General features: G+C 43.7%; 1 protein-coding gene across 19 annotated transcripts in view; it reads right to left on the bottom strand.

Annotated features, from left to right (window-relative positions):
• The window catches only part of LOC148162037 (putative phospholipid-transporting ATPase IIB), a 191,447-nt gene extending 177,773 nt beyond the window's left edge, over nt 1-13,674 (bottom strand). For 17 of the 19 annotated variants that reach the window (XM_088020400.1, XM_088020391.1, XM_088020390.1 and 14 more), the window contains exon 1: nt 13,466-13,638. In XM_088020400.1, coding sequence (XP_087876526.1) covers nt 13,466-13,581 — 116 coding nt within the window. In that variant the 5' untranslated portion in view covers nt 13,582-13,638. Of the gene's footprint in view, nt 1-13,465 lie in introns of all 19 variants that reach the window. The other 2 variants (XM_088020401.1, XM_088020402.1) reach the window with 2 other exon arrangements.
• Between the last annotated feature and the right edge of the window lie 243 nt (nt 13,675-13,917).

Raw genomic sequence — 13,917 nt, 5'->3', positions numbered from 1 at the left:
GACGTGTGCCATGGCAGGAAGCTTGAAAACATTTCGCTCAGTGCAATAAGCCAGACACAATACGACAGACCCCGAAGGGCTCCACCTCCACGAGGTGACAGCAGTCAACTCCACAGACACGGAGGTACAGAAAGGCTACGGGGGCCGGGGAGGGGGGACAGCGAGGCGTCTCCCGGGTGCAGAGCTTGGGTTTGGGAGGAGGAAGGAGGCCTGGGGGCGGGAGGTGAGGACAGTGGTACAACAGCGTGAATGTGCTCACGGCCACTGCACTGCACGCTTGGGTAGACGTGCTTAAGATGGTAAGTTTTATGTTAGGTCTGATAAATTTTTTAAAAAGGAACACATTCTATAAATATCGCTGAAATCCAGCTTCCTAGCAGCCGCGTAACCCCCGGAAGATGGGTATTTCCTCATCACTACCCACATCTCCAACATACGAAGCTGGTTTCTACCCTGGGGTCTGCCTGAACGCACCACCAGGCCCCTTCCCCTCACCCTCCTGCCGGCTGCCGCAGTTAAGGAACTAGAATCGGTATGGCTATCCTGGAAAAGCCAAATCCTCACACACCAGGCACATTCAGGCAAGAGTTTGATCACTTGGGGAGCTGGCCTGTCAATGAGACCAAACACCAGAAGGAGAGAGAACACTCCTGAAGGCCTCCTGGACTGTGAGGCCCTGGAGAAGGGGGCTGGGGTCTACGGAGCCCTTCCCACAACCGGGCACCCAGGGTACCTGTATTCTGCATGGTCCAAGAAGAAAAGTTTAGCGCAAATGAGAAACTTTTACAGCACATGACAGTAAAACCATTCCTCAGAAACAGTTCTCACAAATAAAATTTAAAAAAAGCAAACACTTGGGTGCCTGGGTGGCTCAGTTGGTTAAGCGACTGCCTTCAGCTCAGGTCACGATCCTGGAGTCCCAGGATTGAGTCCCGCATCGGGCTCCCTGCTCGGTGGAGAGCCTGCTTCTCCCTCTCCCTCTGCCTGCCTCTCTGCCTACTTGTGCTCTCTCTCTATCTCCGTCAAATAAATAAATAAAATCTTTAAAAAAAAAAAGCAAACACTTTGAATGACAGATGAGCAAAGACAATTCATAAAAAAAGAAATACAGCTGTACTTAGAGAACTATGTGCAGCCACATTAGGAACTCTAACCCTTCCCACACACACCTGAGGGACCGCCCTGGGCGAGCGCTGTCCCGACGAGGACAAGCACAAGAAGCGGGCTGCCTACTTGCAAAGGGAGACGTGCTGGGAAGACTCTAATACAGAAGGCGCGAGGGCCAGAAGGAAGCCGAGTCTCAAGAGGAGACACCTGCATGAAAGGAACCAACCACAGAAGGTCTTGGGAGACCTGGAAGGGGCTGCGGAGCCTTGAGGGCTCAGAACTGGAGAGAAAGCCGGGGCAGCTGGAGTGGGCAAGGCACGGGAGGGACACCGGATGCGGCTGAAGGGGTGGGCAGGGCTGAGTCCCGTGGGCACGGCCTGCCAGCATAAGGAGTCTCACTTTAACTCTCAGGGGAAGGGAAGTCAGTGGAAGGTTTTAAGACTAGGAGTCATTTTTGTTTCCAAGAGAACTTCTAAAACACGCAAATTAAAACAACTGAAAAAAATTCTTCACCCTTAGCATTCTTAACAGTCTTGGTTAACGAAGCACTCTTAATGGCTAGCAAGAGTGTGAACAACTTTTATGGAGGACAGTTTGTGAAAATGCCCTGACAGCCCTTTTTTGTAATGGGAGTAACTTTAACCATAGCTTCTAATGATCCATGAAAGCAAATATTTGAAAACATGAAAAATGTACAAAAGATTGATCTACCAAGATGACCATGACTGTGCTGTGCTGCTTAAAAGTCTACCCAAAAAGCACGGAAGACTTTAGTTCCAGTGATGAGACCCGGTCCCGGGTGTCGGACACCCACACACTGTTGCTGACAACAGTAAGGCGGAGGGAGGGCCTTCCGAGAGTCACAGGGAGGAGCGGCAGCACCTGTCCCCGCCCCGACCAGCACCCAGGGTCCCCTCGCTCCAGTCACCATCCACACACCACACAACATCCCCACAACAGGAGACTCGTCATTTGAGGGGCTCACACAAAAGCTCCTCTCAGCTGTGAGGGAGCGGGCCTAAAACAGAGTCAATAGGTTTCCTCAGAAAAATTCCTTTTTTCTCATTCTCTGCATAAGATCACTTCTTTTAAAACAGTCAACTAGAAAATGAATATTTATACAAAATGCAATTAAAATTCAAAATGCCACTTAAATATATTATAATATAGTATACAAAATGAGATTTTTAGTCTTTTTCATTGAGTTCTTTCAGCGATTGTGCTGCATTTTAGCAAAAGTCACAATCTTATCAAGTTTCATGCTAGAAAAGTAGTACAAAGAGTCTGAAAGATAATGAACATAAGCAACATCACGTTTAGTAACCTCCACTTCAGAGATGGAGCCTTTGAACTGGCAAGCAATTTATTCCATTTCCAAAGCAATTTTCCTATCGTATTGAAAATTTTACCTCAGTATTTAAAAACAATAAGATGATGAATAATGGATTTTTTCAGAGACAGGATAAGCAGAAAATCCTAAGTGTCTGTGTTGCCTAGTGTCATACACACTTAATTGGTTTGTCACTCAAGAAAAATCAACGTTTCCAGCAATTAAGTATAATTCTGGAAACATATTTTTAAAAAGAGTAAAAACAATGTGAACAAAGACGACAGAACAGATGATACCAAACCCAAGAGTACTGCCACACTAAGAAACGGAGACAACTCTCTTAGCTGCTGCCAAAGGTTTAGAAAAATTGGGAACCTTCAACAAAAAACACTCAAGTACTAGAAGGTGCGTAATTTACATGTATCTAAGTAAAAGTAGGTCAATACAGTAACTAGCTTAAACTCACATTAAGTATGTAATAGCCTTATTGTTTCCATTTTGAGGAGAAGCATTGCTGAGAAGCCAACTGATAGTAAAGGGAGAAACCATTTAAAATATGCCTAATGCTTAAACCTTCTTTAAGAAAAATAAACACTGCCCTCTTTGCCTACATGTTAATAGAGTAGAAAAACAAAGCAACAAAGTACTATAAAGAAATGGGTATGTTTCCTTCATCAAACACAGCTTCCAAGTTCAAGCGTGTCACTGATGACTCACTAATAAGCAGCAAAACTGTATACTGGGAAACTGGGACTCTTCCCTTCCTACAGTAGCAGAGGAGTTAAACAGCAGAATAGTTGTGTAAAAAAAAAAAAAAAAAAAGGAAAGGAACATTGCCTGAAAGGCACGCCTTGACCTCAGCAATAAAAACAAGCAAGACGCGCAAGGGCCAGTCAGTGCCCACGCCCGGAGATGCCCCCCATGTGGACTATGGACACAGTAACCTTGGAGCCACCGACTCCTCTTCCACGGCGTTCTGTAAAAAAACCTCAATACCAATTTCTTAACATAAGAAATTACACCAACGCTATACATGAATCGAAACAAGCCTCTAAATTAGAGTAATGGGACAATATCTAATATTATGTAAACGCCAATCCAGAAATTAAAAACATACGTGGGCCGATTAGCTCAGGACACATGACCCAGTTATACCCAAAACTGTCATGTTCACAATCACCAAATCTATCTTCATGCTAATACTGTCAGCTGTAGAAACTACAGTGAAACAGACCTGTTCTGGCAGGTTTAAAGAATTTCATGAACTCGAGTGAACTACAGATCCTTAAAAATATGTCTCTGATTCCAAGGAGTCCTGGGCCTGAGCACTTTGATAAACACTATCTTAAGAATCATTTGGTAGCGGCACCTGGGCGGCTCAGTCACTAGCGTCTGCCTTCGGCTCAGGTCGTGATCCCAGGGTCCTGGGATCGAGTCCCACACTGGATTCCCAGGGGGTCCGCTTCTCCCTCTGCCCCTCCCCCTGCTTGTGCTCTCTCTTTCTCTCACTCTCTGTCAAATAAATAAATAAATCTTAAAAAAAAAAAACAAAGGAAGAATCATTTGGTACTTGAAAAAACCTTTTCAGCTGTGAAAACACAAAAAAGAAGTTTCATCTTTATAACTAGAGTAAAGGCATTTTTTTAGATCATCATAACTGTAAAATTTTTAAAGATTCAGAGGAAATCGTGTATAGACACTCATTCTGAGTGTCTATAAAAAAAACTGTGTTGCCTCTATTAAGAAACACACGAATATTTTAGAGATAATCAGACAAGAGCCATCTGTTCTCAGCATGACTCTCTTCTCAAACACTAAAGTTTAACCATTATAATATTGCAAATGACTCTAGGCAGGGCCAAAAGCCACACTGCAACATGAAGCAAAGAATAGGTACTAATAGACATGGATAAACACAATGATGTCCAGTGTCAGTCATTCTCTTTTCAAATGTGAAGATAATTTGAATGACACGGGTACCATTTAAAAGACAGAAATGAAAAATATCAAATTAACAAATACCTTACTTTTACCCACCTATACATACTACAAGAAGAAAATCAATGCCTCACATTAGTTCACAGAAAATGATCTTAACAAGTAATTGCACTCTTACTGAACTATTAAATACTATGCGTGGGACACAGCATTTCATTCACCTAGTAACTTCCAAAAAAAAAAAAAAACCCACCCCCCCAAAAAAAACCAAGAACATCCTCCTGTATTAACCATACTCAAATCATATCTAATTTGTCCCCTTGAAATTTTCATAAAGTACAAACCCAATGATGAAAAATTTTATACCAGTTGTAATAATTTATGATCACTACATGTTAAATATATTGTGTCCTAAACTAGCATGATTATAATGAAATAAAAGTAGTTTCACTCCAAGGAAAACCTGAAAACCTTTAAAATACATTACTACAGTTCCTTATACCTTATGAACACAAAATGACATTTTTATATGGTCAAAAAAAAGCCTTTTAAAGCTCACAAAGCAAGAAAAGCCCGTGTCAAAGCTGTTTTTCTAACAACTAATTAGCTTTCAATTGCCAATGTGGAAGAAAAAGACCCCATAATATAAACTTTTGTTATTGGAAATAGAAGACTGAATTTGCACTTTTTATTTTTTTATCTATTTTTTTAGCTGTCTTCTAATTTACAGCACACATTTCCCAAAACAGAAATACTAGAAAAGCCATAATTTGGATATAAAACTTTACTCACTTTACAGTTCTGAAATATGAAATTAGAGATTTGTTATATATTAAGTCAAAAGTACCCTAAACACAGTTAGCTTTGTTAAGTATATCTCACTGCAGTAAGAAAACCTCCAGAGATGAGGTGCGGGGCGCTAGGTCTCTCTCAGAGGTGAAGAAAATCTTCCAACCCTGCCCGTGGTGATGGCTGCATTTACCTTGTGAATACATAAATAGTGTATTTTTTGAATACACTGAATTTTACACTCCAAACGGGAGGCCTGTAGCCAAAACTTGTTAGTGAATGGAAAAATAAATAATAAGACGGACTTTCAAATACAAAGAGTAAAGACAAAAACAGAACAAAGGTAAATGACTCCTTCCTGCCAGTTCCAGAACAAGACTTGAGCAGACAGGGCGCCCTCCCCCTCTCCCCCATAAGCTATAACCCTGGAGACGACAGAGGGAAAGGTGAAGAGAAGGAGGCAGACCAGGAGGGACCCAGACCCCAGAGGTCACACAAACAGGGAGTTCCCAATGCGCTCCTTCAGCCTCATTTATCCCAAATTGTGTACCAGAGAGTCAGCAGCCAGAAAAACCACGGACATAAACCAAAGAGAGCCCCAAGAACAGCCCAGGCCCTCCTGCCCATCCCTACCACTGGGTTCACAGGAACCCAGACGTAAAGGCCCCCCAGGCCATACTGCAGGAGGCCAGAGGCTGCAATAAACAGGCATTCCTCCCCTCCCCAGACAAGGGGACATCAGCAGAGCCCCACGCGGCACCGCAGACCCCATGTCTGCCCAGCGGTGAAGGGGGCACCCTCTTCTCCCAGGTGTCAAAGGGAACCCAGCTTTCACCCCATCTGCCAGCAACAAGGCAGCACCACCTCATCCCACCTCCCTAACCCCAGTCCCATGGGGTGTCAGAGGAGGCCTGACAAAACAGAAGATTATTTGAATAAAGTCCAGAACCTCCCAGCATAATACCCAAAATGTCCAGGATACAATTTAAAAAAAAAAAAAGGACTCATTATACCAAAAGCCAGGAAAATCTCTAATCCTGAAGGAAAAATAACCAACAAATGCCAACACCAAAGGGATGCATATGGTGAAATTATCTGACAAGGATTCTCATATCCATCATAAAAATGTGTCTATGGGCAATTACAAACATACTTGAAGCAAATGAAAACAAACAAACAGCTATTTCAGCAAAGAAAGCTAATATGAAGAAGAACCAAATGGAAATTCTAAAACTAAAAAATACAATAATGGAGATTTGAAAACAATGCATAGGGTTCAGGGGCAGAAAAGAAGAGACAAAGGAAAAGTCAATGAACTTGAAGAGTGAACAACAGAAACCAATCTGGACAGAAAATGGACTTAAAACAAATGAGGAGAAACTCAGGACGTTTGAGACACAAGAAAGATCTCACAAGGTGTCTCCAGAGAGAGTGTTAGAAGAGATGAAAGAGGGTGGGGCTCAAAAAGTTCTAGACAAATAATGGCTGAAAACTCCTAACCTGACAAAAGATAAAACTTGCAGATTCAATATGCTACGTGAACCCCAAACAGTATAAACCCAAAGAAATCTATGTCAAGACCCATAATAATCAAACTACTGAACTAAAGACAAGAAAAAAAGCTTGTAAGTAGTGAGAAATGACATCTTACCCACAGGAAAAGAAAACATTCCAATGACATCAGATTTCTCATCAGAAATCATGGAGGCCAGAAAGAAGTAGCATAACATTTTCCAAGGGCTTAAAATAGAAAAAGGACTGTCAACCCCAAATTGTGTATCTGGTGAAATTACCCTTCAGGAATGAAGCAGAAATAAGACCTTCTAAGACGAAAGAAAACTAAGAGAATTTGTTTTCAGCAGACCTACACTAAAAGAATAGCAAGGAATTCTTAGAACAGAAATAATAAGGAATTCAGGACCTTCAAGAAATAAGAGAACAACAGAAATAGTGAAAACATGGGTGAATAGAATAGGCATTTCTTCTCCTTTTGAGTTTTCTAGATTATGTTTGAGAGAGAGAAAAATTAACACTGATGTGTAACTCTAGTCATATGTAAGGGAAATATTTATGTACTTTTGCAAAATTAAAGTATTTATGTAATTGTACAAGATAATTACTTTACCAGTAAGGATGAGTAAAGGGATGTAAAGAGGTACTGATTCTTCACTTTACTAACACTGATAAAATATCAACACCAGAATACTGTGATGAATCACATATGTATAATGTCATATCTAGAACTACCACTAAATAACATCTATACAAAGACATACAGTGGAGAAACACCATAGGTAAATCAAAATGGAATTCCAAAAATTGTTCAAGTAACCCACAGAAAAACAGGAAAAAGAAAACAAAGAAACAACGCAGCAATCAAAAAGGAAAATGGCAGATATAAGCCCTAACTTGTCAATCATTACACTGAACATAAATGCTCTAAATATATCAATCATAAGACAGAGATTGGCACAGGCTCAGGTCTTGATCCTGGAGTCCCGGGATCGGGTCCCGCATCGGGCTCCCTGTTTGGCGGGGAGTCTGCTTCTCCCTCTGACCCTCTCCCCTCTCATGCTGTCTCTCTATCTCATTCTCTCTCTCAAATAAATAAATAAATTCTTTAAAAAAAAAACAAAAACAAAACATAAGCCAACCATATGCTGACTACAACAAACTTACCTTAAATATAAGCAGGTGGAAAGTAAAAGGATGGAAAATTATATGCCAGGTAAACATTAGTCAAAATAAAGCATGAGTGGCTATATAAATGTCAGAAAAAGGAAAGCCCAGAGCAAAAATATTACTAAAGACAGATGGAAATTATAAAATAATAAAAGCATCAGTCCATCAAAACAGAGCAATCCCAAACATGTCTGCACCAAATGACAGACTGGCAAAACAGTAAAGTAAAAATTGATAAAACCAAAAGGAAAAATAGACAAATGCACAATTACAGTTAGAGACTTCAACGACCCACTCTCAACCAAGAAAACAACTAGAACATAAACTAGCAAAGATAACAGGATCTTATCAACATTTCAGAACATTTCACCCAACGACAGCACAATACACCTTCTTTTGGGCCCTGAAATTCTTACCAATACAGACCATATTCTTGGTCACAAGACAAACCACCAAAATTAAATGAAGTAACACGAAGCATGTTCTTTAACCACAAAGAAATCATGCTAGAAATTAGTAACAGAAATATAACAGCAAATTTTCCATACACATTCCTAAGTAATCCATGAGACAGAGGGGAAGTCTCAAAGTAAAACAAAATGCCAAAATTTGTGGGACACCGATAAATCAGTGCTGAGAGGGAAATTGACAGCACAAAATCCTTATGTTAAAAAAAGAGGAAAAGTCTCCAATCAATAATCTAAACTCCCACCATAAGAAACAAGAATGAGAAGATAAAAAATAAAACCTAAAGAAGCAATCAAAAAGAAGGAAAAGTAAAGCACAGAAATTAATAAAAGTGAAAACAGACAACTACAAAAAAAATAAGAAAAATAAAGGATAGCTCTTTGAAAAAACTCAAACCTCTAGTAAGACTAACCGACAAAGGAGTGAAGGCACAAACCACCAATATCTGAATGAAACAACATCAAAAAGATAGTAAGAGAATAGATGATGAACAACACTACACACATAAATATGGCAACTTTCCTGAAAAGGACCAATTCCTCAAAGGGCACAATCACAACTCACCCCAAACAAAATAGCTCATTTGAATAGCCTAGTTAACTATTAAAGAAACTGAGTTTGTAAAGTGAAACACCCAAAAAAGAAATCTCTTAGGTCCAGACGGTTTCACTGGGAATTCTACCAAACATTTAAAGAAGAGAGCAACTCTATTCGAAGTCTTCCAGAAAGCAGGAGAGAAGGGAACACTTTCCAAGTCATCTCATGAGGCCAGGCATCAGGGCTAAAATCTGACAGTCACTGCCGTTCCATTCATGGAAAAGAGACATCTACAGTCAAGTGCAATCTGTGCTCTGAGGGGGAACAGGGTCCTGTAGGAGCCAGCAGGGGCATCTAACTCTATCCTGGCTGGGGTTGAGATAATGGAAGGCTTCCAAAGAAAAGTAATTTTCGATGCTGACAGAGTCAGAAATATAGCCACTGAAATATGGAGATTTTAAATGCCAGAAGAAACAGCTAGAAGAATCCAAAATAAGTGCCTTGGGGGTGAGAGGCTGGGGTAAGGAGGAAGCAATAAGCGGAGTACAGAGCCACAGTATATTCTCATTAGCCTTTTACCATATGTTATTATGATAAAATACAACCAACCTTCACAAAATAACGTAAAAGCACAACTTCCAGTTTAAGATCCATCTCTCCCTGCTCCTCTTCCCTAAGCCCAACTATAAGCTTGGAAATAAAGCAAGAGCCAAACAAAGGAGAGCTCTGGAAGGGGGCGAGAAGGCAGCAGTGAAGAGGAAGAGGGTTAGGGGGGCTTGGGACCAAGGACTGAGAAACGACACAGCGGCAGGACGTCCTACAGGCCCTCACCCAACAGCAGGAAGGAGACAGGCCTGGCATTCCCTAACTCCCAACCCAGCAAGGAAAGGCACCCCGGAAAGATCATTCCTCCCCTGGAGGGAGCAAGAGTACACCACCACCAGCAAGACAGATCAAAAAGTGCCGTGGGAAACGGCATCCTTCCCCATGGAACTAAGACTCCCCTGTCCCATCGAGGGACAGGGGTGCATCTGGGCGGCAGCAGTTAGAGGAACCCTGCCACAAAAACAGGTTAGAAGCCTCAGAAAGCCCCTGTGTCCCCGTGGGCCGAGACGCCCCTCTCTTCTAACCAGGAGGGAAACCAGGCAGCATCACCAAGCAGAGCCCCACGTCAGAAGCAGCCAGTCCAGGAAACCGCTTCTATTCAGGGCCTGAACTCCCCTCCTCTGCCACCAGAGACCAGAGCAGCAGGAAGCACCAGCAAGAGGGATTCCAAGGGCCACAGCGGTGCTGAGGCTCCTCCCCTAACCAGACACACCAGAACAGCCAGCAGGCTCGTGCAGAGCGGGTACAATCACAACCACTGCCCATCCAACAAGGCCTTTTCATCACATGGACTGACCATTCCTTCTCTTACCAAGAGACACTGGGCCTGGGGAGATCGCCTCTTCCTTTCAGCACGATAAGCAGGGACAAGAAGGAGTCCCAGTACACCACATAAACCAAGCACACCAAAAACTGTAACACAAAATTAAACTGTCACTGGGATCACAACCCACAAATGTAGGCCAGGACCTACAAGGTAAACCTAAACAGGGCGATCACCTGCTAAAGTAAAAGATATAAACAGAACCCACATTCTCCAGACGTAAGAAACAGAATGTCCAGGATAAAATAAAAAATCATCCATCACATCAAGAACCAGAAGATTCACAGTGTGAGTTAGAAAGGATAATCAACAGACACCAAAACTCAAATTAACTCAGATACTGGAATTATGTGACAATCATTTTAAGCAGCAAACATAAACATGCCTCAACAAGCAATAACAATTCTCTTGAAACAAACAGAAATTATAAAACTGACAAACACACTAGTTCAAATGAAACACTGCTGCATGGAATCAACAGAAGAGTGAAGATGACAAAGGACAGAATTAGGGAATTTGCGAACAAAAATCAATACAATGCACACAATCTTAACACAGAAAAAAGAAACTGGGGGGGCGGGGAACCTAAGGGAATTATGTAACACTAACAAAAGATCCAACATTTGTATCACCCCAGTACCAGCAGGAGAGAGAAGACAGTGGAAACCAGAGTCCTTGAAGAAACTCCCCAACTTTGGTGAAACAAAACCCAACAGATTAAAATCTCTTACTAAATACCAACCAAGATAAACCAAAAGAAATCCACACCAAGATACATCACAGTTAAACTTGTAAAAATGAAAAACAAATAAGACCTTGAAAGCAGTCAGAGAGAAATGACACGTTACCCGCAGGGAAACGCCAACTCGCGCAGCAGTGAACTTCTCATCAGGAATCATGAAGGCAAGGTGGGCAGTAGCCAGTTTTCAAGGCTAACGAAAGAACTGTCAACCAGGAATTCTATACCCAATACATCCATCCTTCCGGAATGAAGGGGAAATAAGAACATTCTAAGGTGGAAGAAATTTCAAAAATTGGCTATAGGAAGCACTTCAAATAGAAGGGAATGGGGAAAAAAGAATCCTGGAATACAAGGAAGGAGTAACAGAAAGAGTAGAAACATGGGTACGTACATTAGACTATCCTTATAATCATGAGTTTTATAAATATTTGATGATTTAAACAAAAAGTGTAACACCATCTGATACTCAAGATAGGATATTTGAAGTGTAGGGGGAGAAGATGGGTAAAGGGACCAAAATGCAAGTAAGGTTTACACACTCTACTCCACAGACTACAATACGAATCCCAACGCCCCATGGTGATAAGTCACATACGTATACTGCAATACCCAACAGAGCACACACTACAAAAACTACAAGAAGACCTACACTCAAAAACCCCGCAGAGATCTCCAAAAAAAGTTCAAATGACCTAAAGGAAGTCAAAAAGAGAAACAGAAGAGGAATGAGAATCAGAAGAAACAAAATAAACAAATAATAAAATAGCACCTACACTCTAATGTAGCAATAATTAACTTAAAATGTAAAGGGTCTAAATACACCAATCCAGAGAATGACAGAGTGCATAACGGAAAACAAGGATCCAACAAAGAGACTCCAAATTCAACTTAGGCTGAAAGCAAACACCATGCAAACATTAATCCACAATAAAGCAGGAGGAGATTTCAGAGCAAAGAAAATTGCCAGAGACAAAGAAGAACATTACGCAAAAAAAGAAACACTCTACCAGAAGACGTAAGAATCCTAAATATGTACACACCAAATGACAGAGCCTCAAAATACCTGCAGCAAAAACTGAGATGCAAGCCGCGACGGAAACCTATTGTGAAATAAATAGCATATTTCCAAATAATGATCTCCCCAAATCAAGCACTCAGAGAATTTCTGACACAATCACTGTTACAGGTACTGTCAAGGAGGAAAAGAGAAATGGTACTTCTGGCCAAACGCTAAACACAGGCACCTCAGTAGGTTCTCCTGTAACCCTTCACCATCCTGTAGGAAAACAACAGTATTCCCCCCCATTTTACATCCCAGGAAATGGGCGTTCAGGTTAATGAGATCAAACAGCTAGTCAGTAAATGAGCCGCGATTCAATTCAGCTCTACAACATTACAACACATACTTTCTGACTCTATGTTACAGCTTCTCAAAGAGCCCAGAACCAAAGTTACTCTAAAACTCGAATCCTGAAGCAACTGGATATTGAAATTTTTTTTTCCTCTTCTGTACTAAAAGTTAGCAGCTTCTGCGGCACCTGTCCAACTCTCGACTTCAGCTCAGGTCGTGATCTCAGGTGGTGGGATCAAGGCCCGCCTAGGGCTCCACGCTCAGGGGGAGTCCGCTTGAGGTTCTCTCTCTCTCTCCGACCCTCCCCCCGCACGCACGCGCACTCTCTCAAATAAATTTTTTAAAAAGTTAATTGCTTCTACAATTCCTTAGGAATAAAATTTCGATTAACTGCAGAAGACAGTACTTCCTCTTTTTATAAGTTCCTTTTTTATAAAATGTAGTATTCCTCTCTTCGGGCGAGAAACAAGTGCGAGCTGAAACCAACTAGGGGAGGAGGCTTCCATTTTCAACGAAAGGTCTCTATGTTTTAAATGGACGACTGAAGTGGGGTCCCATTAAACAATCTAACCTTGTAAAGTTCCGTTTCTCATCGCTAAAAGCACAACTTCTGGCCAACGAACATGATTAAGTGCACCTGGGTTTGGCACATGACCTGAACCCTTTGCGTTTGTGACAGGCCGCGCTTCTCCACTCAGGTTTGGGCTTCGTGTCTGCACGTTCACGGTCCCTACGGGAACCACGCCGAGGCTCGGACAGCAGCAGTGTCCGCGGGATGAGGGCCCCGCCCGCCCGGCTCCCGTGAGAGCGCCGCAGCCGCACGCCGGCCCCCACCTCCGAGGGCGTCGATGGCCAAGGCAGCCCAGGACTGGGGCGGAGCTGGGGGTGACCCCGCCCGGCCCCGACGCTGGGTCCCGGGGACTCTCCCAAGGGTGGACGCCCCCCCAGAGTGCAGGCGCGCGGGAGTCGGAGCACTGCGCGCGGCCTGCGAGCTGGGACAGACCCGCCGCCGGGGGCCGGGGGGCGGGGGGCCCGGACGGGGCGCGGGGGGAGGGCCGCCGCGGGGGGGAGGGAGGTCGGCGCCGTCGTTACCTGCTGGGCCGTTCGGCCCCCGGCCCAGGCCCGGCCGCGCTGTAGTAGGTCGCGCGTTTGCGGTTGGCCACGGCGGCCGCGCTGCGCACCGGGTACAGAGGGATCCGCTCCGCCATGTTCCGGCCGCCACCTTCCCGCCCCTCCTCGATTCACTGCCTTTCCCCGCCCTCTCCGCTCAGCTCCAACCCGGCTGAGGCGCCGCCCGCGCGGCCGTGCCCGCCTCGTGAGCGCCGGAGCCCGAGAGCTTCACAGAGCGTCGGAGCCTGATGACGACAGCTTGCGTCGAAGGAGGGCACAAAAGGCGGCGGCGTTAAGAGGCTCCGTCCCACGTCAGGGCCCGATGACGTCACCGCGGCCGCGAGGGCGCAAGCGGAGGCGGTGACGCTCGGAGGCTCCACCTCCCGCGCGCCCGGGCCGGATGACGTCACCGCGGCGCGCGGAGGCGGTGTGTC

Source organism: Eumetopias jubatus, unplaced genomic scaffold (genome assembly GCF_037043125.1).
Source record: "Eumetopias jubatus isolate StellerSeaLion01/CBP00866 unplaced genomic scaffold, mEumJub1_p1.0 scaffold_26, whole genome shotgun sequence".
Lineage (NCBI taxonomy): Eukaryota > Metazoa > Chordata > Mammalia > Carnivora > Otariidae > Eumetopias > Eumetopias jubatus.
This window is presented reverse-complemented; position numbering and strand designations above follow the sequence as displayed.